Below are 23883 nucleotides of genomic sequence, written 5' to 3'. Positions count from 1 at the left end.
AAGCCGTTGTGCATGGTGACTCTCTCTTGTGTCCAGAAACCATTTCCTCCTGCTGTTTGTTGTCCCGTGGGCAGTCCCCAGCTAGTTCACGGGTCCCACGGCGTGCAAAGGTCGCAGCGCTTCCTTGAGCTTGGCTGAGGGTCAGACATGGGATTTTACTCCTTTAGGGAAAGTCCCTATTCCTTTAGGGAAAGTGTTCCTTCAATCTTGGCATCCCGTGGCCTGTGCTGAGTACCCTTGTCTGTTCACCATTTGTCGGCCTTTGGCTCGGTCCTCGTAACTGCATGTGTGCTTTTGTGTCAAGTGACGGTTCGCTGCTTTTCCTGGAAAGCCCAGGCATTTCTGGCCACAGGTATCCTCGTCGGCCGGCTCTGACCCTGAAGGTGGATTTTGAAACATGACAGTAATGACGCAGTGCTCAGCCTTTGCATGTATAACAGAAAAGCCAGTTTCTTTCTTTCCTTTTTTTTTAAAAAAAAAAGAGAGAGAGAACATGGGGAAGAGGAAAGCAGACTCCCTGCTGAGCAGGGAGCCCAATGTGGGGCTCGATCCCAGGATGCTGGGATCATGACCTGAGCTGGAGGCAGATGCTTAACCGACCAAGCCGCCCAGGCTCCCCTCAAAAGCTGGTTTCTACAGTTTCTTTCACTGTGGATAGAACAGTGGCAGAGAGGAATCACAGACTTGTTTTCTGATCTTAGATGAGGCCTTGGGCAGCCTTACTCTTTAGCCCAATGTCCTTATTAATTAAAGTAGGCTCCACGCCCAGCACGGAGCCCAAGTGGGGTTTCAATGCACGACCCTGAGATCAAGACCTGAGCTGAGATCAAGAGTCAGATGCTTAACCCACTGAGCCACCCAGCCCCCCTTTTCCCAAGAGTCTCTTGGGTACAGGCTGGAGGCTCAGTGGTGGTGGGTCTGCAGGGGTGCGGAGTGGCAGGAGCTTGGCCAGCTTGGGCAGCAGGAGACACAGTTCACCCACCAAAGAGGCACCGGCCGTGTGCAGGAAGGAGACACAGACCTGCCTGGCCTCCAGCAGCAGCTGCCACGCCTCTCCTCTGCCCCTGAACCTGCCTCCCTGCCCATCCTCTCCCTGCCCTGCCTCGGCGGGTTCTTACCCTCCAGACAACTGTCCCACACATAGCTAGGCATTTCATCTCTGTGGGGAAACAGCACCTCAAATCTTCAGTCCCCCTGTCTCTCCTGTGTCCAAGTAGTCCCCTCTCTGAAGGTCCTAAGTGACAGAAGGGAGGCCCTCGTCCCATCCCTCTACACCACTCCAGCCCCTCTGCAGTTTCTGACAAATGTCCGTGAATTCTCCTTGGAGCGGAGTTTTCTTTTGTCAAATATTTAGCATTTTCTAAAAGAGAAAAAAAATTTTTTAATCCCTTAAGTTTAAAAAGCAGAATGTGGAAGGGAGAGTAGCAACATATTTTGAGGGGTGGGTAATTATGTCTTTAAAAATTTTTTTAGAATTATGTCTGTTTTTTTCACTGCGATTCAGCTGTTGATTTTCTTCAAGGTAACAGTTTCTCTGCCAAGTGCAGGTGACTGGAAAGAAGTAGTTCATTCCCTTTGCAACAGAACCACAGCCGGTGCTTCTGCCTGCCTTTCCAGTGAGGTCTTGGTTGCACACAAGCTTCTGTAATCATGTTCACTGGAAAGGGTGGCCACGGGACCCGAGCCTTGCCCCCCGGGGGCAGAGGCTTCTCCCACCACCTCCTCTCTGGAGAGCTCCCATGCCCCACACCCCTAAAATCTTTCCCTTTGATTTTTACTTCCCCTTGGCACAAATGCTTTAATGCAACTTCAATACACTGATTTTACTAAGACACGTGTCACCAAAAAGGGGAAAAAATGTTTGATGTTTCATAGGTACGTGGATCCACAGCCTGTCTGGAATTGATTCTGTGGGGGGCGGTGAGGTGGGCATCCAGACAACATTTTTCCACGTGGACGTCCAGTGGACCTAGTTCCACATCCCGGAAGACCAATCGTTCCCTGCAGCATCACTGTTGTCCTCGATTAGATGACCCTCTGTCACTAGGTGTCCTGTTTCTGGGCTCTCTTCTGTTCTTGTCCTTCCACAAACGTGTGCTGCCTTAATCACTATAGCTTTATGTGTTTTTTAATTTCTCTGAATAATATTTTGTGTGGGGGCGCCTGGGTGGCTCAGTTGGTTAAGCGCCTGACTCTTGATTTCGGCTCAGGTCATGATCTCAGAGTTATGAGATCAGGCCCCAGGTGGGGCTCCCTGCTCAGTGGGGAGTCTGCTTCTCTTCCCCCCCCCAACCCTTCCCCCTGCTCACACACTCTCTCTCTCTAAAATAAATAAATCTTTTAAAAAATGTTATGTGTGGAGGTTTTATATAGCTTCGATATTTCATGGCTTTTGAAACGAATGTAATGTTCTTAACATTTCATTTCCTATTTTTTGTTGGTTATATGCATGAATGTAACTGATTTTGGGGTTTTGACCTGCATCCAGGGACCCTGCTAAATTCAGTTACTAATTCTAATAGCGTGCCACCAGAAGCTTGGATTTTCCGAGCATGCTGTCATGCTATCTGTGAGTAATGTCAGCTTTTCACATCTTCTGATCCTTGTGTCTTTCTTTCTCTTGCCTCTCTGTATTTGGACTAGAAGAGCTGTTAGCAGCAGCTTGTCTCTTTCCCAAAGGTAACGGCGTTTCAGCATCCGCATTGCATGGTGCATGTTTGTCGTTCCTCTTTTATTCCGTGGTGGCTTTTTAGTTCCTTGTCCTCCTGGGCAGAGCCCCAGGCCAGGGGCTCCCTTTTCCTCTGGGGACCCCTCAGGGCATCCTGCCCCCGTGAGCAATGCCTGGTTGTCCACACCACTTGTGCAAGCCAGACACACTGGTACCCCATCTCGCCCTCGAGTCTCATCCTGGGACAGCTTTCCTGCATCCATGGTGGAGGGGAGCAAACAGGTTTTGGGCAGGTGCAGAAAGTCATCTTACCTTGATAGCTGGCTCGAGTTCCAGTGGGAGGGCAGGCCCGGTGTGTCGGAGGACGCCACCCGAGCCCCTGGTCTCTGTGACATCCCACAGGTGAACCCAGACACTGGCTACATCAACTATGACCAACTGGAGGAAAATGCCCGCCTCTTCCACCCGAAGCTCATTATCGCAGGTGATGAGTGGGGGGTAAAGGATCCGCCTTTGTCAGCAGGTCCCATGCCTCTTACTTTTTTTGAAAGATTTTATTTATTTGAGAGAGAGACACCGTGAGAGAGGGAACACAAGCAGGGAGAGTGGGAGAGGGAGAAGCAGGCTTCCCGCTGAGCAGAGAGCCCAATGTGGGGCTTAATCCCAGGACTCTGGGATCATGACCTGAGCCCAACGACTGAGCCACCCAGTCGCCCCTCATGCTTCTTATTAAATGAAGACATGGAGATGTTCCCTGGCTCACTGCTAGCCCCTGTCTGAAGGGCTGGCCTTCTGGGGTCTAAGTAGATTCTTTTCTTTCAGGACAAATATCACTGTTAGAAGCATCTAGAAATATTAACCCCCGTCTAATCGGCGGAGGTAATAATAATTAGCGGCTGTCCCAACCACCGTGAAGAGGCCCCTGACCTCAAAAGGCAGGTCAGAGTGGTGGCCTTTGGCACCAAGATGTTTTGGGGAGGTGGTTTTCCATTTCCGTTCTCAGGGATGTTAGAGGGAGAAATTTCCAGGCTGTCGGATATGCCTACCCAGAGGCCGCTTTACAGGTCTGCACTTCCGGCGACTCTTGGCTGGCCGTGGGTAGGTCTTACTTGACTGTGTCACCCCTGCTGTCTCAGGAACCAGCTGCTACTCCCGAAACCTGGACTACGCTCGACTGAGGAAGATTGCGGACGAGAACGGGGCGTATCTCATGGCGGACATGGCACATATCAGTGGGCTGGTGGCGGCTGGTGTGGTGCCCTCCCCCTTTGAGCACTGCCACGTGGTGTCCACCACCACCCACAAAACCCTGAGAGGCTGCCGAGCCGGCATGATCTTCTATAGGAGAGGTGGGCTCCAGGGGGTGAGGTACTGGCGGGGTACTGGTGTTGGCCTTTCTCCTCTGGGGTTCATGTTCATGTTTGGTTCATGTTCAGCTAGGAAAACTGGGATCCCTTGAAGGGTTCCTGCAGGAGCTACACAGGAGGGGGCAATGGCAGGGCTGCAGAGGAGATCTAGAAGCAAGCTTTGAGCACGGCTCTTGCTTCATTCCTTGGGTGGCTGGTGCTGGGGAAGGAGGAAGGGTATTGTGCTATGGATCAACTAGTCCTCCCTATAAGAGGTGAATGGAGGGTGTGCATGGCTGGCCAGGGGCTACCAGAGCCCTCACGGTGCAGCCTTACTTTGGCAAACTTAACGCTGGTAGAGCATGCCTTTTGCAGAGGATGACTCACAGTAAACAAACCATAAGACACTGATATATAAACCACAGTTATCACTGTAGTTCTTTTAGTGAGGATGCTCAGTTGAATGCCTGCAGCCCACAGGTCTAAGAACTCCCTTTATTTTGGGATCCCCACACCTGGGAAAGCCAGGTTCTGATGAGATCATTCGGCCTGTGGTGAGACTGGATGCATGCCCACCGGCAGAGAAAAACACCTCCCCCATGAAGTCTCTCTCCCCTACAGTATCCTAGTCAGGCCCCCTTCCTTGGGGCTGGACACGCCCACATGCCCACGAGCCTTCTTAGTGTGCTGTTGTCTCTGAGGACCTTTTTCTGTTGTGTCAACAGTTCTGAGGCAGGTAGCCATTCCCACCTGGCTGGGAAGTGTGTTCCTTCCCAAGGAGCCTGGTGTGTGGCTAGCCTGAGTGACTCCTGAATCTGGCACATCCACGCTGTGTGATCTTGGGCTCGTTGTCCAGCCTCTCTGTGCCTCATTTCCACACCTCCAGAGTGGGCATCCTAATAAGAGCACCCGTCCCTTCAGACCAGTGCTGGGAGCATTCATTCATTAATTTATGTAAAGTGCCTCGAGCGGTTCCTCGCTCCCAAGAAGCTCTGTAGAGACATTAGTTACTACAGTGCATTAACATTTTTTTCAGAAAGGACTCCCAGTCCCCATTAGAGCTGTTATTATATAATTAATATATATCATTATACAAATGAGTTTTCTCTTCTTCATAGTCATCATCTGGGAAGACCGCTATCTTGGATGCGTCTTTGAGGAAATGTGCCCGAGGCATAGTCTTTGTTACAGTCTTGGTGGAGGGAAATTTTTATCCTTTGATTCATCTACGAAAGGGTGGTCAGCCCTGGTCAGCCCGCCTCTGCCAGCAAGGGGCCCCTGGGCTCTATAGCATGAGGGACCAGGCCTCGCCTCAGGACTAGAGGCCAGGCTTGTGCTTAGGGCCCCACAGCCAGTGTGAGTTGGAGTCCCGGTTGGGAGGAAACAGACGACAGCCCGGCTGACGTTCCCATTCTGCTGTTTTCCTTCATCCAGGAGTGCGCAGCGTGGATCCCAAGACGGGCAAAGAGACTCTGTACAACCTAGAGTCGCTCATCAACTCTGCTGTGTTCCCAGGCCTGCAGGGCGGTCCCCACAACCACGCCATTGCTGGTAAAATGTCCCCAGAGCCAACCCTGAGGCCTCAGGTGGCGCTTGGGGGTGGGGAGCACCCTCCTCACCCATGGCACGGTCCTAGTCAGGAAACAGCAGGAAAGGAATTGAACAATTGGGAGGCGACACAGCAGACGGGGTGAGCGGTTAGTGTGCGAACCCTGAGAGGACAAGTCACCTTGTCCCGACATCCTGCCCCTAGCACCGCTGACTGAGATCACCCAGTAGGCTGCCAGTGACTTGCTCCTTCTCTGTACAAATGGCTTAAGAGATGTGTGGTGATCTCAGAGTCATTCCAGCATCTTCTGTGGAACAGAGCGGTTTGGTAGAGAAGCCCAGGATGAAGACATAGGGCCTTCGTCGAGAAGCCCCGGTGTTTCTCAAGGGGGGAGAGGGGACGTGGGAAGGGGGCGGGAGGGTTTCCTGCGGGTTTCCACAGGGTGTTTTCCCAGTACCCCCTTTACGCCTCCAGACCCTGAGTCTGTGGTTTCTCCAACCCCTGAGTGATGGGATCACCCGCTCTCCAGCCACTCTGGGCCTTTTCTAGTCATTTCCACCAACACTGACAAGAGGCTTCCGGACCCGCACATAGCAATGCTTACTTTGCCTTCTCCTTCACTTCTCTGCCCCCTTCAGTGGCCCTTGGGATTGAACAAGGGACCAGACGAAGGAGTCTGGATGCCTGGTAGAACAGGCTGGCACCTCTCCCCTGACCTCTACTTGGGAGATTTGCATAATTTGGCACCAGAGCAGAAGCATCTAGGGCAGCTGAGTTCTCCTGTCTGTACACTGAACTTAAAAAGGACGGTAAAATCCATCTTGCAGAAGAACAGCTTCCCTGTGGTAATGATATTAGCACGAAACTTCCATGCTCCTCGAGAAGGAGAGGTCTGCAGGGTTAGCCGGGTAGCTGTAGGGTTAAAAATAGATACCATTTGTGGGGCACTGACAAGGAGGCCTGAGTGGAAGCAAGGAGTGTCCTCTGACTCCAGCTGGGCCAGCTGGTCCTGTCCTGCCTTCCTGACGCATCCTCTCCTCCCGCCAGGGGTCGCTGTGGCCCTGAAGCAGGCTCTGACTCCGGAGTTCAGACTTTACCAGCGACAGGTGGTGGCCAACTGCCAGGTGCTAGCGCAGACCCTGATGGAGCTGGGCTACAAAGTGGTGACAGGTACCGACCGAATCCCTGGGCAGGCGCCCCTGCTCCTTGGGGTGATGCTGAAGCCTCGCCCGCTGGCTCCTCAGCAATCCTGGGGCGCACGCTTCTCTGGTTCTCTCCACTTCCTTTCTTTCCTTTTCTCCTCTGTCCGTAAGAAAGCCCTGGAAATCTCGAGGTGGACTGTGACCTTCAAGGTCCCTTGGGTCACTCTTTGTCAAACTTGGATGTGCACGCAGTCCCCCAGGCTCTGTAAAAGTGCAGGTCTGACTCAGCAGGTCACCCGGCTCTTAAGGGATGCTGGCATGGGAACCGCACTTGGCACTGGGCGGAGTTAGACCAGACTCCCTCTGGCTACAGACAGCATGTGGCAGCCCGGTGCTGCCCAAGGCCTCACGGGGGTCTCAGGAGAGACATCTCCACCTTCCTGAGCTCCCAGGCCTGCCTGCATCCCTAGTTCACTGTGTTCTGAGGATACAGTGCAAGTGGCAGAAGCAGATAATGGTGACTTGTAAGCCAGAGTTTTTGATAACATGCTCTGTGCCTGGTGCGGGCAGGGGGCTACAGATGGCACCATACTGAAACTTCGCAAGAGCCTTCTGAATTACAGCTTTTACTTTATTTTCATTTTTATTATTTTTTTCTATTTTTTAAATATTTTATTCATTTATGCAAGAGAGGTAGAGTGTGCGTATGGGGGAGAGGGACAGACGCTGAGCAGGGAGCCCGATGTAGGGCTTGATCCCAGGACCCTGAGGTCATGACCTCAGCTGAAGTCAGACACTTGACCGACTGAGCCACCCAGGCACCCCTCATCTGTACCACTTTGATAACAGTGTAAACATTGTCAACCTGGCAGGATTAGGGATAAAATGCAAGGCATCCCAGCAGAGCCTGTCTGCTCCCCAAAGTCAGCCACTCCTTGCTACTCTGAGGTTGCCTTTGAGGGGGTCTTGTCGATGGAGTTCAGGGACACATGGGGAACTCCCAAATGATGTGTCAGAACCAGTGGGATCTACCACTGGCACTGAATAAGCTGTCACTTCCCAGACAAATTGTCAGGCCCTTGGCCCATGCCAGGTGCTGGGGCACAGCAGTGGGCTGGGAAAGCCACTGGGGGTTCCCCTCAGCCTGTACCCTTCAGCCCTGGGGCATCTTTTGTTTGGCAGGGGATTAAAGCCTTCCAGCACACATGGTGGGGTGCTCACCTTCCTGACTTCTGCTTGGGCCTCCTTCAGCCTTACCCTCGCTTCTTAGGAAGACTCCTTCACTTGGCATGGAATCAGGTTTCTCTATTCCTGCATGTCCAACTTGGCTTTTCAGGTGGTTCTGACAACCACTTGATCCTCGTGGATCTCCGTTCCAAAGGCACAGATGGCGGAAGGGCTGAGAAGGTTCTAGAAGCCTGTTCTATTGCCTGTAATAAGAACACCTGTCCAGGTAAGAATCTTTCTGGCCAAATACATTTCTTTTGGCCAAAATTCTAGTTGATGGTAATTGGGCTCTGGGGACAGACATGAAGGGATTTTGGAGGGGGTACATACATGGGGGCAACATTGTGGCAACATCGTGGCTGTCTCCCAGCCTGTTGCTTCCGACACAGCTTGAACCCTCCTGGCAACAGAGGGAGGGACTGAGACGGGCTGCTTGCAGGTGTCACAGGCATTTGGGTGAGGGAAGCAGGGGCCTCTGGGACAGGCTGGATGTCTCAGGGGGTTGTAAGAATGTGGGTGATGCGTCTAACACAGATGCTAGCCTTGCTTTGCAGAGCAAGGGCTAAGACAGGGAAAGCAACCTCCTATTTCAGTACAGTGGCCAAAATGCGCGGCTGTCTCCCTGTGCCTTTGTTCCTGCCTCTGGCATTTCAGCTGGCAGCACTCTGCTTCCTAGAAACAGCCGCCATCCATAGGCCACTTTTTTTGGCTAAGAGTCTTTTTTTTTTTAAGATTTTATTTATTTATTTGACAGAGAGAGATCACAAGTAGACAGAGAGGCAGGCAGAGAGAGAGAGGGAAGCAGGCTCCCTGCCGAGCAGAGAGCCCGATGCGGGACTTGATCCCAGGACCCTGAGATCATGACCTGAGCCGAAGGCAGTGGCTTAACCCACTGAGCCACCCAGGCGCCCCTTGGCTAAGAGTCTTAAATGCACAGCGGTCAGTGGTGAGTCAGGTACGGCCCAGGGACAGAGCCTGTTTATCTTGAAGGTGACAAAAGCGCACTGCGGCCCAGCGGACTGCGTCTGGGGACTCCAGCCCTGACATCGAGAGGACTGTTGGAAAAAGAGTTCCAGAAAGTAGCCCAGTTTATTCACCGAGGTGAGGATAAAGGTTTGGAAGTCGGCCACTCCGATGCGTCCGGGGTTTCTGATTGGGACCGAGCAGTTGAGACCTAGCCGCTGAAGGACAGTCCATGTCCAGGCGGAGTGTGGGGGACAAGAGATAGTAAACACAAACCGTGTAGTCTGAGAGCGCGGTACACTCGTCCTGCCCAAGGAAGGGGGCACACAATAATCATTTCTGAGGTCTAGCTTCACACCTACGGCTATAAGACCCCTGCTGCTGGGCACACATCGATAGTTGAGCCTCAGGTGTGTTCTTGGGCCCACTGAGCTGCAGCACAGCACAGTTCTAGAAGCCTGTTCTATTGCTTGGGATCAGAACACCTGTCCAGGTAAGAATCCTCACCGCTCTTTGCTTCTGTACCTCTCCTGTGTTATATTTCTTGGGCCAAAGTTCTAGCATGGTAGTTGGGCTCTGGGGATAGACACGAAGGGATTCTGGAGGCATAGATGGGGGCAAAATCGTGGCTGTCTGCCAGCCTGCACAGGACTCATTTTGTCTCCTGCGGGCACAGGAATAGAACTGACTCTGCAGATACAGAACGACGTTGGGGCCAAGGCCACCCTGAAGGAGTTCAGAGAGAAACTGGCAGGGGACGAGAAGCACCAACGGGCCATCAGGGCGCTCAGGGAGGAAGTGGAGAGCTTCGCGTCTCTATTCCCTCTGCCTGGCCTGCCTGAGTTCTAGAGGAGCTGCCCGCCCACCCACACCTGCCCAGGAACCTGGTGCCCTTCTGAGATGAGATGAAGAGTGGCCCCATGCAGGACCCAGCTGCATCAACTTCTCCATGCTCTCTGAGGGGGTTTCTTTTTGGGTTTTCCTCAAATTAACCTCCTTCACGAATTCACGAATCAAAATTTGTTTTTAAGACCCATTGTTAGTAATTTAGTAATTTTGGGACAACGTTATCAAGGTGTTTACATTTGACCCTTTCTCTCAGTTGTATAAATAGTTCTTCTGGAAAAAATGAAATACTTAGACTGGGTTTAGGGCAGGCAACTGGAAAGACCTCAGTAGGTGTACTCACCGTTCTCTGAGTTACTGGGTTCCCCCACACTGTGATAGACAACCACTCAAATTCAGAGCTGCCCCTTCTTGGTATCTTACTATGTGGAGGGCTGCCAAAGTAGGACTGACGGCTGTCACTACTAAGAATAGAAATTTTGAAGCTTCTGGTGAGTTCTACAAGGTGCCGCCCAGTATGGTGGGAGTTTATCCACAGCAGCTCAGGACATTGTTAAAACAGTTTCCTTCACCCCCCCACCCCTTTGTGGGGGGGTGTGCTAGGTCTTATCAGGGGTGAGAACCAGCCATGGCGGAGGTGGGGGGGGGGTTCCCTGCCCTGTGCAGGATAACCAGCTCCCTCCTATAATCAGGAAACCAAATGTCACCTTCCCAGAGAAACTTTATTTTTCACAAAGCTGAAGTGCAAAACATAGATGACCATTTTTAATAAGCACAATCAAATTTGTAACCACAGAATGTCTACAAGAATTAATAGCTTTAAAAAATACAACCAATTTTTATATTTCAAAAATATCTGAACTCAAATAAATTAATTTCTTAAAAAGTACACTTCTCAGACTATTTGTTTGGCATTGACTCTGGTTGAACTCCAGTGCAGCCCCACCCAGGAGCTGCGATCACGCGGGTGTCCGAGGGGCGCGTGCTGGGACGAGCACAGCTCACAAGGTGGTGGGACTCAGCGTTCACACGCGTGGACAGAAGAACATGCAGTAATAAAATAGCTCTCCAAAAATAACAGATACGAATTCATCACAGACTACGCTTTTCACTGCGGCCTTTTTAAAAGGTGGCTTTTTTTTTTTTTTTTTTTTCAGCCCAAGCTGTACAGCCAGCCAGGGTTGGGCAGTCAGTGAGCGAGGCACCCCGTGGTCCTGCCTGGAGGGCGCCCGTGGGGCCTGGGGTCCAGCACATTCTTGGTGTTCACTCTAGCACGAGTGGGGACGGGCTGCTTGCAGACTCCATGGCGGGTGGGTGACACACCAGTCCCCATCTGCTTTAACTTTGGGAGCCATGATCCTGCCAAGCCAGTCTTGGCTCCCCCACCCGGAACTGAAGACAAAACACCACCTCCAATATCCCCTCACAACGTGGCCTCCATTTTGGAACTGAACAGTTATTCCCAGGAAGCTGGGGCTCCCTAGCAGCAGCTTAATTCACTGCAAAGTGCTCGCGCGGGGCTCCCCTCCGCCCCAGCCCCCACTTCCTCCTCCCCACGGCCATAACCAAACCTTGACCGGTAAGACCAGATTAGATGAGGGCTCACAGCTTTCTCTGAGGGCTCAGGAACACTTGGTGTGCTCAGACTTTTGCAGCTGAGACCGGTGGTCTTTCCAGCCAGAAGCAAAAATTTGATGCTTTTTCTGTTTTGCGGTCTGTTAATACCGTATCTCCTTGGAAGATTCCAGTTCCGTCACTTTCTATCACAGTACTGGAGAAGAGCCAGAGAGCTGGCTGGTGGGCTTCAGAGCACAAACCAAGGCACTTTCTTCTGAGCTGTCTAGGGAGATGGGAAGTAAAACCGGATTGCTGGCTTGGGAGATGGGTTCCTTGGAAGGTGGCCGGTACTTGCGGATGGGCTCCCCACCAGCTGAGTGTTACCAGCTGGGCAGCAGCACGAGAAGCTGCCCAGGGAGGTGGGGGCGTGCATCCAGCGCTGGCGGAAGTGGGTGGTCGGTGTGTAGGCGAGCTCTTTGCTGCTCTCAGCCTCTGAAACACGTCACGGAACTGTCGCAACCCTGGCTCTTGGGGTACAATCTGTTGACCTTCCTGGGATTTGAACTGGGCTGTGTTCTTTGTCTGAGGTGGAAACCTACTGTACCTTGAATATAGCAACAAAGAAGTTGAAAGCTGGATGGGAAATGACAGGGGGGCTACCATGGTCCATTTCCAAATTCTGGTGCAAGTCACGTAACTTCAGCCACTGCAGTAAATCATGGACAAGTCACGATTTCTAAAATCTGAAAATTCCACCAAAGGAGTAAGATCCCTAAAGGAAACAGTGAGGTGTGAGGCAGCGGCTCAGGTCAGAGCATCCCAAGGGCCGCGGCGCTACAAAGGCTCTGACTCCTCTGTCACGTGGAGTTTCTAGAAATCACTACTGCAGGACTGCTAGCTGATCAGCCTGCTCTCGGCCTGAACCTGCTTGAGAAAGGGTTGGGGGTGGGGCAGGAAGTGTGACTAGATCGGAAATAAAGGCAAAATAAACCCCAGACACACTTATGGTGCCTGGGACTTCAAAGGGAGTCAGGACTGACAAAGTAGTAAGAGGCACAGATGTCCTCTATTTTCTGCGAAGTGTTTTTAACACGTTTTATTTGAGACAAACCTCAAACGAAAATTCTTAAAGAGAGGAGTCCCACTGCATAGGGCTCCCCCCACCTTCAGATTTAGATGCAGGACTTCTAGTGGGTTCTCCAAAGTGGAGTGGGTCTGGGAAGGGCAGGTCCACGGTCTCCAGCGCCTCCCAAACTGGCTCTGTCCCAGCACCACTTTGAAATCCCTCTGGAAAGAAACACCCCTGGCATCCAGCCATCCTTTGAAACGGCCACAATGGAAAGTTAGACTTTAACCAAAATTTAAAACCTGGAATCTACCTACTGGTCCATGAAGCCATGCAGGAAGGGCTCAAGGGGGAAACTCCTTCCTTAGTTGCGCCGGAGGCCGGCCCCAGGACGGGACACACCTGTTCTGTTCACCCCCGCCTGGTCCCTTGCCTCAGCATCCTGGGGCCTTTGTAACCATCCCTGAGACAGAGCTTCCACGCAAACCCCCAACAAAGTGACATCTACTTTAGAGCATGGTAGTGATGGCTTTTGCTGCTGGAATGCCATGGAGGACTGACCTTCTGCCTTGATCAGTTTCCCAGGTGACAGCACGGTGACATCACTGTGCAGTCCACGATGGTGTGACACAGGAAAGAAAAGTAACAATGGTACCAACAATCGCTTTCAGTCTCGTCAGTGGACCCCAGAGACCTTCCCGTGCCATGGAGATAAAGTGTCGTAAGGTCACGTCCCTGGAGGCATGAGCAGACAGCAGCGAGCCACCCAGTTAGAGAACAAAACAGCATCTTGAACACGAGGGGCGCTGGAGGCAGCGATGAAGCACGGAGCCCACGGAGAGAAACAGGTTCCTAACACAGCCTTCCCCACGTGCAAACACACGCTTCGCCTTTCAAAGCTGCCAAGTCGTTCCTGGCGACTCTTCTGCGTGGGAACATATGCAACGGGCACAGGTACAAAGAAAACCCATGGGACGTAGACAGACCGTCTGCCACAGAAGGTTCTTCTCAGTCCCAGCCTCAGAAGCAAAATCACACACCTCCTGCCAGGACTGGGAGCCCTGACAGAAGCCAACGGCCGGGAGCCAACGGAGGAGGCAGGTCAGGAAGGGGCCATGGGAGTGACATGACATAACACTCGTCTCGGGTCCCTGCCTGCCCTACACAGCCTCCGTGGTGCACCACGAAGCTGCCTGGGAGGCCGATCTTGACAGCAAGACCCCAACGACATGGTATGCAGCACCCGGAGACGTGCACACCCAGGAGCGACTGCCTTCCGGCCGGTCCAGGTCTAACACACAATTCTCTCGGACCATGTTAAAAAACAGTCATACTAACGGTTCTCCCTACTTGGAGGAAAAAAGCAGCCATTAAAAAAACGGGGGAAAAAAAGTATAAAAATTGCAAGGTTGCAAGAAACCCTCCACCTACAAACCAATAGCAACTGTGTCAGGGGCGTCAGGGAGGTGAAGCGGGGACTGTCTCCTTCCCTGGGGGGAGGGCTCACGTGGGGCTGGGAGTGAGCCGCTGCGAGGTGAGTGGCCGCAGTGAGGTAACCATATCTGGGGGGCCCGCGTGCGGTGGGAGTGAACAGGGGTGAGGTGCGTGTATGTGCGGGGGTGGCGCGGGGGCAGGAGCGAGCAGTGGTGAGGCTCCCGTGGGCCAGGTCCACGAAGACAGCCACACAAGGAAGCTTTCCTCCTTCCCGGAGGAGACCCCGGCCCTTGGTTCTGGCCAGCTGGGCTGCTTCTCCAGACCAACCAGCTGGGCAGAACCCCGCTGTCATTGTGCCCAGGAGACCCTGCAAGAGGTAGTGAAGTGGTTGCAAAGGTTTGCTGCGGGTAGAGGACTCGGGGAGGGAGGGGGACCTCGGCCAAGTCCCAGCACATCTGCCGACCGTCCCCGAGAGCACAGTGTGGCCTCACGGCCTCCAGCCTCCCAGAGGCCTGCTGGCTCCCCAACCCTTGCACAGTGCTGCCGGCCTCCAGGCCCCGCGGCCCTGCCCGTCTCCCGGGCTCTCTAGCTGCGACGGTGGTTCTCAATCACGAGCAGGGACGAGCGCCTAACTAGCCACTCCAGCTGCCCCGGGGGAAAGCAGCCGCGAAGACCACCCACGGGCACTTCTGTGCCTAGTGGGGAAGCCAGGACCAGACAGGGTGCTGCTCGCTCTCCCTACAGCCTCGGGGCCCAGAAGGTTCCGTATCTGCCAGCACCCAGCTGAGGCAGAGCTGCCTCCCTCCACCTCACTCATCCAGAGGCCTCCTCTGGGATGGAGGGCTCTAGGGGGCCGGAAGGAAGGACCCCAGGTGGGATCTGGATGGTCTGTTGTCCTGTCTCCCACTAAACTGTTCCAGGGAACAGGGTGCTTCCCCTGATCTGGCCGCCCAGTGTTTGGGAGCTGACTCTGCCAGTGCGCCCCTCCTGTCTGGGCTTCGCCTTTCCGCCCCTCATCCCGCCCCATCGAGAGAGTGCTGGCTCCCTCCCGGCCCGCTGCCCAGTCCTCAGGAAACCAAGCGGCCCCTCCCGACCGCAGGGGCCACTCCTTGCTAGGCGGAGTGGGGTCTGTCGCTGTCCTCACTGAAGCCGAGACCCAGGCACCCGCCTCTGCCCGAGTCCACCTCCCAGACCGCCTGATGCTGCCCAGGGACCGGGGCTGCCACCTTGCATTCCCTCCCCCAATGACACCAGAAGTCTCAAAAGCTCAGAGGCCCGCTCGCTCACGCCCACCCCTCCCCTCCCTGTACCCTGAGTCACAGGTCTCGGTCACAGTGGCTGGGGCGGACGTCAGATCTTGTACAAAAAGCTGGGCACGTAGTCGAACCTGAGCATGGGGCGGCCGGTCCCAGGAGCCTCCTGCGTGTAGCGCAGCTTCAGCAGCTCGGCCAGGTGCTGGACCACCTTCACGTCCTCGTTCACCAGGCCCAGGGTCAGCTTCAGGAAGCTCGCCTGGCGGCTGGCAACCACGTCCGGGGTCTCCTGGTCGTGCGCGGGCAGATGCAGGTGGTGGCAGAAAGTGTAGAGGAAGGCCTTGGAGCAGAGCTCGGTCAGCATGGTTTGGACATGCAGGTAGTAGGTGCTGCCCCGCTTGATCTGCGTGCGGTGGTCGGCCAGCCGGGGCACCAGGGCGCCCCGGTACAGGGGGCAGCGGAGGGCCTTGTTGTCCAAGTCCAGGACGCTGGTGTAGCGGCTGTAGCGGCTCAGGGCGTGGAGGCTGCCGGTGCCAGCGGGGGACGCCACCCTGAAACACACAGGCCAGTGTCAGGAGGAAAGGCTTGGGCTCAGCCAGCTCCGGCCAGCCAACGCTCCCTCGCTCTTTCTGGAAGGCAAATCTGACCCTGATGCCCTTCAAAGGGGTCCTCACCACCCTTGCGACCAAGTCTGAGTGCCTGGGCGTGGCCCAAGGGCCTCTCAAGCCCCATCTGTGACTTCCACGATGACTTCCTGGAAGCCATGCCACACTCTCAGTAGGGCCTCAAAACCCGGGCCTGTAGGCTCTGCCCAGAGGACCCTTCCCTCCCATTTGTGCTTGCCTCTACGCCAACTTAAACCTTACCCAGCCACCCCTGATCCCCTCCCTCAGCTTCTCTACTTTTTTGCTTTGTGACCTTGGCCAAGTTCCCTACCCACTCTGAGCCCCATCTGTAACACAGAGATAACCAGTCCTGCCTCACCTGGTCACTGCGCAGACAAAATTGGTCGTGTTTAGGACAGTGCCTGGCCTTCAGTCTCGACAGCCTGGCACCGAACAGTATGGGGACGGCCATTTATCTCCTGTCTCTCTCACCGCATGGTGCTTCTGCGGGCCGGGATTGGCTGAACTCGCCTCAGGCCCAGTGCCCACTACCGCGCTCACAGAGCACAGGCAGGCAAGGCTAGCCCAGCGAGGAAAGGGATCAGGGTGACCCGCCCTAGTAAGCAGCTCTTTAAAACCCTCTAGATCAGTCTTCCCAGAGAAGCCAGAGTCGGCCAGCCTTGCAGTCTGGCAAAGATCTGGCTGACCAGAGATTTCACAGACCGACACACGTCTGGAATTCAGAGCTTGTGTTAGGTCTCAGGTACTGCATACAGAGGACTGACAGGCACTCGGGGAGCCAAGGCAATCTCATTATATTTTTTCCTTCCTGGGTATTGTCATGTCCTTGTACAGTTAGCAGCACCTGCTGTATGCCAGGCAGCAACCTGGGGACAGAGGAGGGAGTGAGGTACGAGCCTGGTCGGCCAGGAAGATAAGACATGCCCAGGGGACCCCGAGTGAAAGAGGGAGCACCAGGGCCAGGAAGGTTCTGGAGGAACAGCCTCAGAGCTGGGCCTTACAACAAAGGTGGGCTCCGAGAACCTGGGACGGCATCCGGACCACACAAGAGAAGGGTCACAGACGAGAAGACAGAGAGCCACACAGGCCATGCGTCCTGGAAACCATGAGGCGAGCAATGGGCTGTGGCCCCCGTCATATGGGTGATGAGGCCAGGAGGCTCCCTGGCTTCTCGGGGACCCAGGCCTCCTCAGCTACGCTACCAACGTGCTCAGGCAACTCCCACCCCAGGAGGGGCCCCGTCCATAAGCCAAATGCCCCCTTGAGCCGGGCACATCCGGCCCCTCCGAGGTTCTGCCACGGCGGCAAAGCCAGGCCTCCTCACCCCATGCTCCTGCCCCTCCACTCCAGCCCCCGTCGTGCTGAACACCCGGCCTCAGGCCCGGCGTCCCCAGGGAGCTCTGGCACCCCACATCTCCCCACACATGTGTCTTCCCACAACACTCCTCACAAGGGGGCAAGGCAGCATGGAAAGCGGCAAGCCCACACCTCTGGTCCCGGTGACACTGCAAGGTGACTGAGAGCCTTGGGCTTCACCTCCCACACCTGTCTTAGATTCCTTACCGTCCATCCCAACACCAGGGGTAGGCTCTGGGTGGATGCGAACACCGAGGCCCAGAGAGGGGCCATGGCTCACGCAAGGTCCCCCAGCTGCAAAATGGCTGAGACGGGACTCAACCAGGGCCTCTGACCCCCCTCCTAGCACCTCCTCCCATCCGTACTGAGCTGTCTGGGGCTTGTTCCTGCGACTTGGCAAGCGATACAATTCTCCTTCATTCTGATTTAAAATAATGGGAAACCAACATGGTTATCTGCCCATCGCGTACCCACAAGCGATGGATCCAGTGCATGAGCATATCTAGGCAGAAGGCCTACTTTAGGGAGAAAAAAAGTCAAGCGCTAATGCAGCTGGCAGCTGTGGAGGGGGGAGTCTTTAAAAGCGGTTCATCATCAGAGCTGGTTTTCGAGGCAGTCCAGAGCACCTGAATGGGGAGAGACTCTCCTGGGTCTCAGTTCTCAGATTCCAGGTTAACCCAGCACACAGGTTAACCCAGCTCCCCCAGACCGGAGCTCCCCCCATTCCCATCCCCACCCTGGGCAAGGAAGTTCACGGCCACACAAAGGCCCCTCTTCTACGACTACTCTTTAATGCCCATCCTCAGATGGGCGTCCTCCTGCCTCCCAGTTTCAACACTGGTTCTGCCAGCTGAGGTGACTCACCACTGATACCCATAGCTCTGAGCACTTCTTCAAAGGGCGTTACATTCTTTCCAGATGTGACCCCTTCCTGCAGCTCTCCACACACGGAGCCCGGGAAGCCCGGCTCGCAGGCACGTTCAACAAGCTTTGCTGGGCGAATGAGAGAGACAGGAGAGGCCTGGTCCAAAAATCCACAGGGCCGATCATGGAAGCATCAGGACCCACAGCGCCTCTCCCTACCTGCCCCGGGCCACAACTCCATGGCTTTTGTCTCTGGATACATTCAGATAGTGTCTGCCACCCACCTCCCAGGATTTCCTCGGGAGAGCTGTGACAAATCCAGTCCCCACTCCAGTGACATGCCCCCTAGCGAACAAGGCCTCGAGCCCCCGCACACTGTATCTCACACCAGAGCAGGACCCTCTGGAGGCAGCCCTTGCCAATCCCCAACATCTGTGAACATCTAGAAGGTCTGAGAAGGTGAGCACTGGGAGACGCTCCCCCTCTCGGGGCTGTTTGCAATGCTCTTGTCTGTCACTTCTGATGGGCCTCTCGCCTTCTCAGAGGGCTGGTTAAAGGCTCTGAAGGCGGGCTGGTGAGGGCCCCACTCAGCATCGGCGGCCCTCGCCAGCCTCCCTTCAGCCAGGTTATCAGAGACGCGCTCGCACTGATCAGACACGGACCAGATGCAATGGGCCTTTCCACACCCGTTCTCACGAGACAGGTCTTGGCAACTCCGTCTATAGACAGAAAGAGCCTCAGAGGTCAAGCTGACAGTATGGTGACAGAGAGGGGACTGGTGTGAGGGACCCTCCCCCACCCCGAAGACGGTGCTTGGCCTGTCACGGGGACGCACCACGGCTGACTCACCGTATGATTCTGGCTGTGGGCTGAGGGGCTAGCGTTTCACAGTCCTCTATAAATATTTGGCTAATGATCATTCAGTGATCCGACCCTCTCATAGTGGAGGAGGGACTTGTTCATGTGCCCACAGTGGCTGACTACTGGTAGGGCTGGCCCAGGACTCAGACCACCTCCTGCCTTCTCCTCCACCTCAGGGAGCCCACCCACCAGCTACCCTGTCTTGCAGCCACAGGCTTCATGAACTGACTACAGCAGGCTTCCCAAGGCAGCCACCCAGGCCTCAGAACCCTCAATGCCACACTCCAGATGGGTACCCGATGGAACGGAGCCGGCGGAAGAGAGAACTTCTTCTGCCATCCCAGCCCGTTTCAAGGAGGGAATTTCAGGGAAAGCCTCTGGGAAGGGCAAGACTGTCCTGAGCCTGGTCCCGGATAAGCCAGCTGACAACAGACTGAAGTGCATTTTACATTCTCCATCTTTTGGGGGAGAAAAATGGAAAGGGGTCAGGGCTGGGGCGAGGGGAGAGACTCGGAAAAGTGGTATGTGTATGCAAGGGACATGAACCCGTTCTTCCACCAAGATCAGGGGCAAATGCAATCCCTGAAAAGCCCTTGCCTTGCTGGGACAGACAGGCTACACCCGAGCACAGAGATGGCATCAGCAGAGGGACCGGATCCTGGGAGGAAGGACACAGTCTGCAAGGGCGCCCCGGGGCAGCCTCTCACTCCCCAGCCTGTGTCTGCACCCATAAGCAAGGGCCCCGCTCGGTCTCCTGGCCGGCCCGAAGAAGGGGCTGCTCCAGGGGTCTGGGCCATGTCACACCAAGTCCCCATGTCATCACTCTTTTCCCACACTGGCAAGCTCGTCCTCCTGGTGCCTCAGCCGAAGACCCCCAGCCTTCCCCAGGCACCCCCTCCCTCACTTCCCACACGTCACTCAGTCGCCCCCTCTGTTTCCTTAGAACACACGATGCACCTGCTGTTGGCACTCCCCTCCCCTGGAGAACTATGAATTCCTCCAGGCCAGTGCCCTTGCTCAGGCACCTCCAGATGACCCCCCAGCACCCACCAGCACGGTCAGTGAGCCAAGGCAGGACGTGGAGGCGCCACTTGCTTAAACACCACTGCCACAACCCCGAGGAAAGCCTAATACAGCAAGGGTTAGAGCGAGGGCGGGGTGACTCCTGCAAGAGGGGCAAACACAAGGCCACTCAAGTGACAGGGACCTCGCTGATACTAGGGACCAATGCAAAAGGAGAGTCGGAAAATTGGAACAAACGATTGCTGATTGCAGCATGGCAGAAATCCCTTCTCTCTTCCCATGTGGCATGGGAAGCACAGGCTGGCTGTGTCAGCACAGCTGTCTTACAGATGTGCCAAGTGGGTGCAGAGAAGTGAACGAGGAAACAGAACACCGTGCCTACTCCGAGGGAAAGAGACCCTTGGGCCAGACAACTTGTCAAGCAGTATTTGGAAAAAAGACAATGAGTCTACTGCAACACAAGCATTGTGGGGAAATGAAATAGAAAGCATTCAAGCAGAGAAGTGGCTCTTGCATTTCTGGAGGCGAGGGGTGGGGGGGAGACAGCCTTCTAAGGACAGTGGAATGAAAGCCGCGGAGTCCACTGATGTCCCTGTCACAGTGATGGCTGCCACCTTCTAGGACTACCACAGCCCTTTCTCAGAAGCCGACCTCTCCTCGATCATTTACACCAGAGTGTGAATTTGAGAATCAGAGAGAATCTGAGATCTAGAAGTCTGGCTGTTCCCCAAACCTTGCCGTATACCAGAGAAACTCCAGGTCTTGCCCTAGACCAACTGAACCAGAACCTCTGTGGGGGGCAGGGGGATGACCCAGAACTCCATGATCTAGAAAACTCTCCTAAATAATTCTGACATAGCAGGTCGCAGGCCAGGGCTGGCAACCAGCACTGAACGGCAATCCCTCCTGCGAGGGATGACGAAACAGAAGACCAGAGAAAGCTCTGCCGAAAGCTACGGAAGGAGCTGGTGTCGAGGGCCCAGTCTGGAAGCCAGGTGCCCCAATTCTGGGCCCACCACGTGAACCTGTGCACCTCCCCCAGAGGGCTGTACGTCCGAAGCCTCGTCTCTAACAGGACGGGGCCCTTCCCTACCCGCCCCTATGGGCAACCAGTTACCTCTGCAGGCCGATAAGCTTCCACTTCTGAAAATCCGTGATATGCAAAGGAGAAGAGACCCAGTGCTTCACCGGTTTGGCGTAACGGCTGTGGTTGGGGACAAAGATGGACAGCGCCGTCACCAGCTTCCTCACTATGGCCTCGTCCTCCCCCAGGACCACAAGTGTCCTTCCGCTGAGCAGGGAGTAGATGGCAGGGTGGGCAAAGGGGTACTGACGGATGAATTTTAAGGCGTTCTGGCCGGCCCTCTTTTTATGCCTCTCGGAAGAGGAGCCACTGGAATGAGCAGAGGCGGGAGTCCGGTCTGAGCTGGTGGAGGTTACACTGCTCATGTTGCTGGCAGTGTCCGAGCAGGTGTCCAAGCTGGTCTTACTGACGTCCCGGCTTGCCAGCAGGCGGTCTGGGTCCAGTTCATCAGCAGGGAAGCCTTCGGAACTGTCGTCTCGGGAAGGGTTGGCATTTTCCACTGCAAAGTCCACATGGAACCCCTGATCCTTCTGCCTATAGCGCTGCGGGGGGATGCTCACCACTCCGTCCTGCTCCAAGGGCGTGTGGGCTGGAGGGGAGAGGGGCACCCGCAGACTGTCGCTCTCCTTCCCAATACAGCAGGAGGTGTCTATTTGTGATGGGGGGGTTTCTAAGCTGCCCTCCTCTGCCTCACCCAGCTCCGGCGGGCTGATGCTGGCCCGGAAGTGGATGGCTCCGTCACTGTCATCTGCATAGGATTCTTCTTCGTTAATGGCACTTGGGTAGCTGGCCTTAAAATCGTCAGGGATGAGGGCCTCCGAGGGGCAGGTGCTGAGGACTTCAATACTGTCCTCGCTGATGGTCCTGTGGCTGACCACTTTGCTCCGGACCACCTGGGGGCTCAGTGGCACCGTGAGGCTGGCCTGGCTGTCAGACTTAGGCAGCACAGCGGCAGACTTCTCTGTGCCCAGAACCTCGATGCTTTCACCACTGCTGATGCTCCCTTTCATATCCATATCCAAGTAGTCCAAGTTTTCCTGGGGGTCAAGACTGCTCATTTCTGTCACGTCCACTTCCTTGTACTCCTCATCTCCAAGTTCCTGCTCCATCTTGATGGGCACAGACTCCACACTGGACTTGTAAGAACCAACGCTAATTAACACTTGAGGAATCGGACATTCTTCCAAAGATCTGGAAGGCGGCCTGCCTGGACCGGGCCTAGGGGGTGCACGCTCTTCTTTCTCTGCCACCCTGTCGTCGACCTCCACAAAATCTTCAAAGAGGAAGTTTGTTACATGCTGTTGTTTTAGAAGTGCTCTGTCAATCTGGCTGGTCAGGAGGTAGCACAGGTCTCCTCTGAACATGTGCTCTATGTGGCTGAGCTGAGCCAGGGTCTGGGTGAAATATTCAGTGTCACAGAGCTCTTCCAAGGTCTTCAGCTTCTTGTCAAAACACTTGGCGGACTTTGCTTTGATGAGTTTCGGGGTATAAGCAGGTCTGCAGGTGTAAAGGTCTGTGTCAGCAGACTCATCGAGGTTAGAGGTAGCGGCTGCCTGGCTGGCCTGATCCTGGGTGTGTTCCGACTCCCCAGGACACGGAGCAGACCCCTTCAACTTTCGATGCGGGTACGAGCGGATCTGTTTCAGCAGGTCTTGATGTTCAATGATAGACTTCTCTACACTGGCCAGTTCATTGGCTTTCTCAATTGCCTGAGATGAGTAAAAGCCTTTGTCATTGGCCTTCTTCTGGATCTCCGTTTCCGTGTGCAGCACTGTCCTGGTGTAATCCAAGTCTTTCAGTTTTTTTTCAAGTTCTCCCGCAAAAGCCTTCCTGTTGCCTGTCTTCAAGCACTCAGAAGCTTTGGAAAATTCAGCCGAGAGCTCCTGAAACTGCTGCATGATTTTGTGCTGGTCCGCTGAGATATAAGCCATGCAAAAGGGCCTCACAAAGCCCCGGGCCTCTAGGTCGTAGAGAGTAAGGTGGTGCACGTAGGCAAAGGCTCCCTCCTTGGAGTCTCCCAGCACCACCTTGGAGTCCTCCACAAAGTTCAGCTTGGGGTAGGCAGAACCAGGGGGATGGCCAACAAAGGAAGCCTGGTAATCCACAGACATGATCCGCAAGGAGAAATAATTGAGATCGAAAGTACCAAAAACTTTGGTGTCATTGGGGATGGTCAGCAAGGGCTGGGGTCCCACCTGCTCCGAGAACTCGGAAATAAGAATGAAGTCCCGAGAGAACTTGGCCCCGGACAGTTTGGACCATGGGTTGGCTCCCTGGCTGGCAAAGGGGAAGAGTGGCACCGAGTACTCTTCAGGCAAGGGGGGCTCATTGTAAGGCTCCTCCTCGTACTCCTCCTCTTTGGTGAAGGCCACCACGTCAGGGGCGCTGATCATATTTCCAGATGTACGGAGAGAACATTGAGAGGAAGTGAGAAAGAATGAAGGGGTAATCAACGCAGGGAAGTCAGGCCTCTGGAAGAGGAAGCAAAGTCCCTGCGGTCTTCTTTGCGCCCTCAGGGGTACCAGGCTGCCCCTCACAGACTCGAAGACTCGAACTCCCACAGTCCCCTGAGAGGTATAGCTCCTCTACAGCCCTCGGAGGCCCATGGACTCCGCAGGTCCAGAAGACCAGGTGGGCCGGTTGTCCTCCTCTTCCTCCTCCTCCGGCGAGAGCGTCCGGCGCAGGACACCTGCAGCGAGGTCACCGGCACTCCCCGGACCCCACCGCGACGGCGACAGCCCAGCCCTAAACCGGTGTCTAACGTGGGGCTACGAGGCGCCGCAAGGACCAGTCAAGCGTTGCCGCCCCCACGGCCCGAGGGCAGAAACCGTCGCGGCTCCTCGGACGCCACAACCCGGAGCCAGCTACCGCGGCGCCGCCATCTTGGTGTCACATGACTCGCGGTTTCTGCGCCGCGTGACCCGGAAGCGTCCGCGTAGGCTTCCGAGCGGGACAGAAAAAGATTGTGAGCGCGCGACAGGTGGGGGCAGAACCGTCCAGCGGCCTCTCCCAAGGACG

The 23883-nt window shown here is 55.0% G+C and overlaps 2 protein-coding genes across 3 annotated transcripts in view; one reads left to right on the top strand and one right to left on the bottom strand.

The window, feature by feature from the left end:
* SHMT1 (serine hydroxymethyltransferase 1) overlaps nucleotides 1-10630 on the top strand; it is a 24387-nt gene extending 13757 nt beyond the window's left edge. For both annotated transcript variants that reach the window (XM_047708772.1, XM_047708773.1), the window contains exons 6-12: nucleotides 3071-3152; nucleotides 3805-4017; nucleotides 5449-5565; nucleotides 6611-6733; nucleotides 8042-8158; nucleotides 8923-9033; nucleotides 9572-10630. In XM_047708772.1, the coding sequence (XP_047564728.1) occupies nucleotides 3071-3152; nucleotides 3805-4017; nucleotides 5449-5565; nucleotides 6611-6733; nucleotides 8042-8158; nucleotides 8923-9033; nucleotides 9572-9744 (936 nt within the window). In that variant the 3' untranslated portion in view covers nucleotides 9745-10630. The remainder of the gene's footprint in view (nucleotides 1-3070; nucleotides 3153-3804; nucleotides 4018-5448; nucleotides 5566-6610; nucleotides 6734-8041; nucleotides 8159-8922; nucleotides 9034-9571) is intronic.
* On the bottom strand, nucleotides 10623-23883 carry SMCR8 (SMCR8-C9orf72 complex subunit). The gene is made up of 2 exons (XM_047708770.1): nucleotides 20899-23883; nucleotides 10623-15602 (listed from the first exon to the last, which is right to left on the bottom strand). Exons 1-2 carry the CDS (start codon nucleotides 23256-23258, stop codon nucleotides 15149-15151), a joined length of 2814 nt encoding a protein of 937 aa, XP_047564726.1. The 5' UTR covers nucleotides 23259-23883; the 3' UTR covers nucleotides 10623-15148.

Source organism: Lutra lutra, chromosome 16, assembly GCF_902655055.1.
Source record: "Lutra lutra chromosome 16, mLutLut1.2, whole genome shotgun sequence".
NCBI lineage: Eukaryota > Metazoa > Chordata > Mammalia > Carnivora > Mustelidae > Lutra > Lutra lutra.
Note: the sequence above shows the minus strand (reverse complement) of the source record. Positions and strands in the feature narration are given on the sequence as shown.

What these genes read in the sequence shown, in the direction of transcription:
- SMCR8 (XM_047708770.1), bottom strand. Translation starts at nt 23,258, where the DNA reads ATGATCAGCGCCCCTGACGTGGTGGCCTTCACCAAAGAGGAGGAGTAC. An exon ending in AAGCTTATCGGCCTGCAGAG is followed by an intron (nt 15,603 to 20,898) that starts GTAACTGGTTGC and finishes TGTGTGTTTCAG; the next exon opens with GGTGGCGTCCCCCGCTGGCA.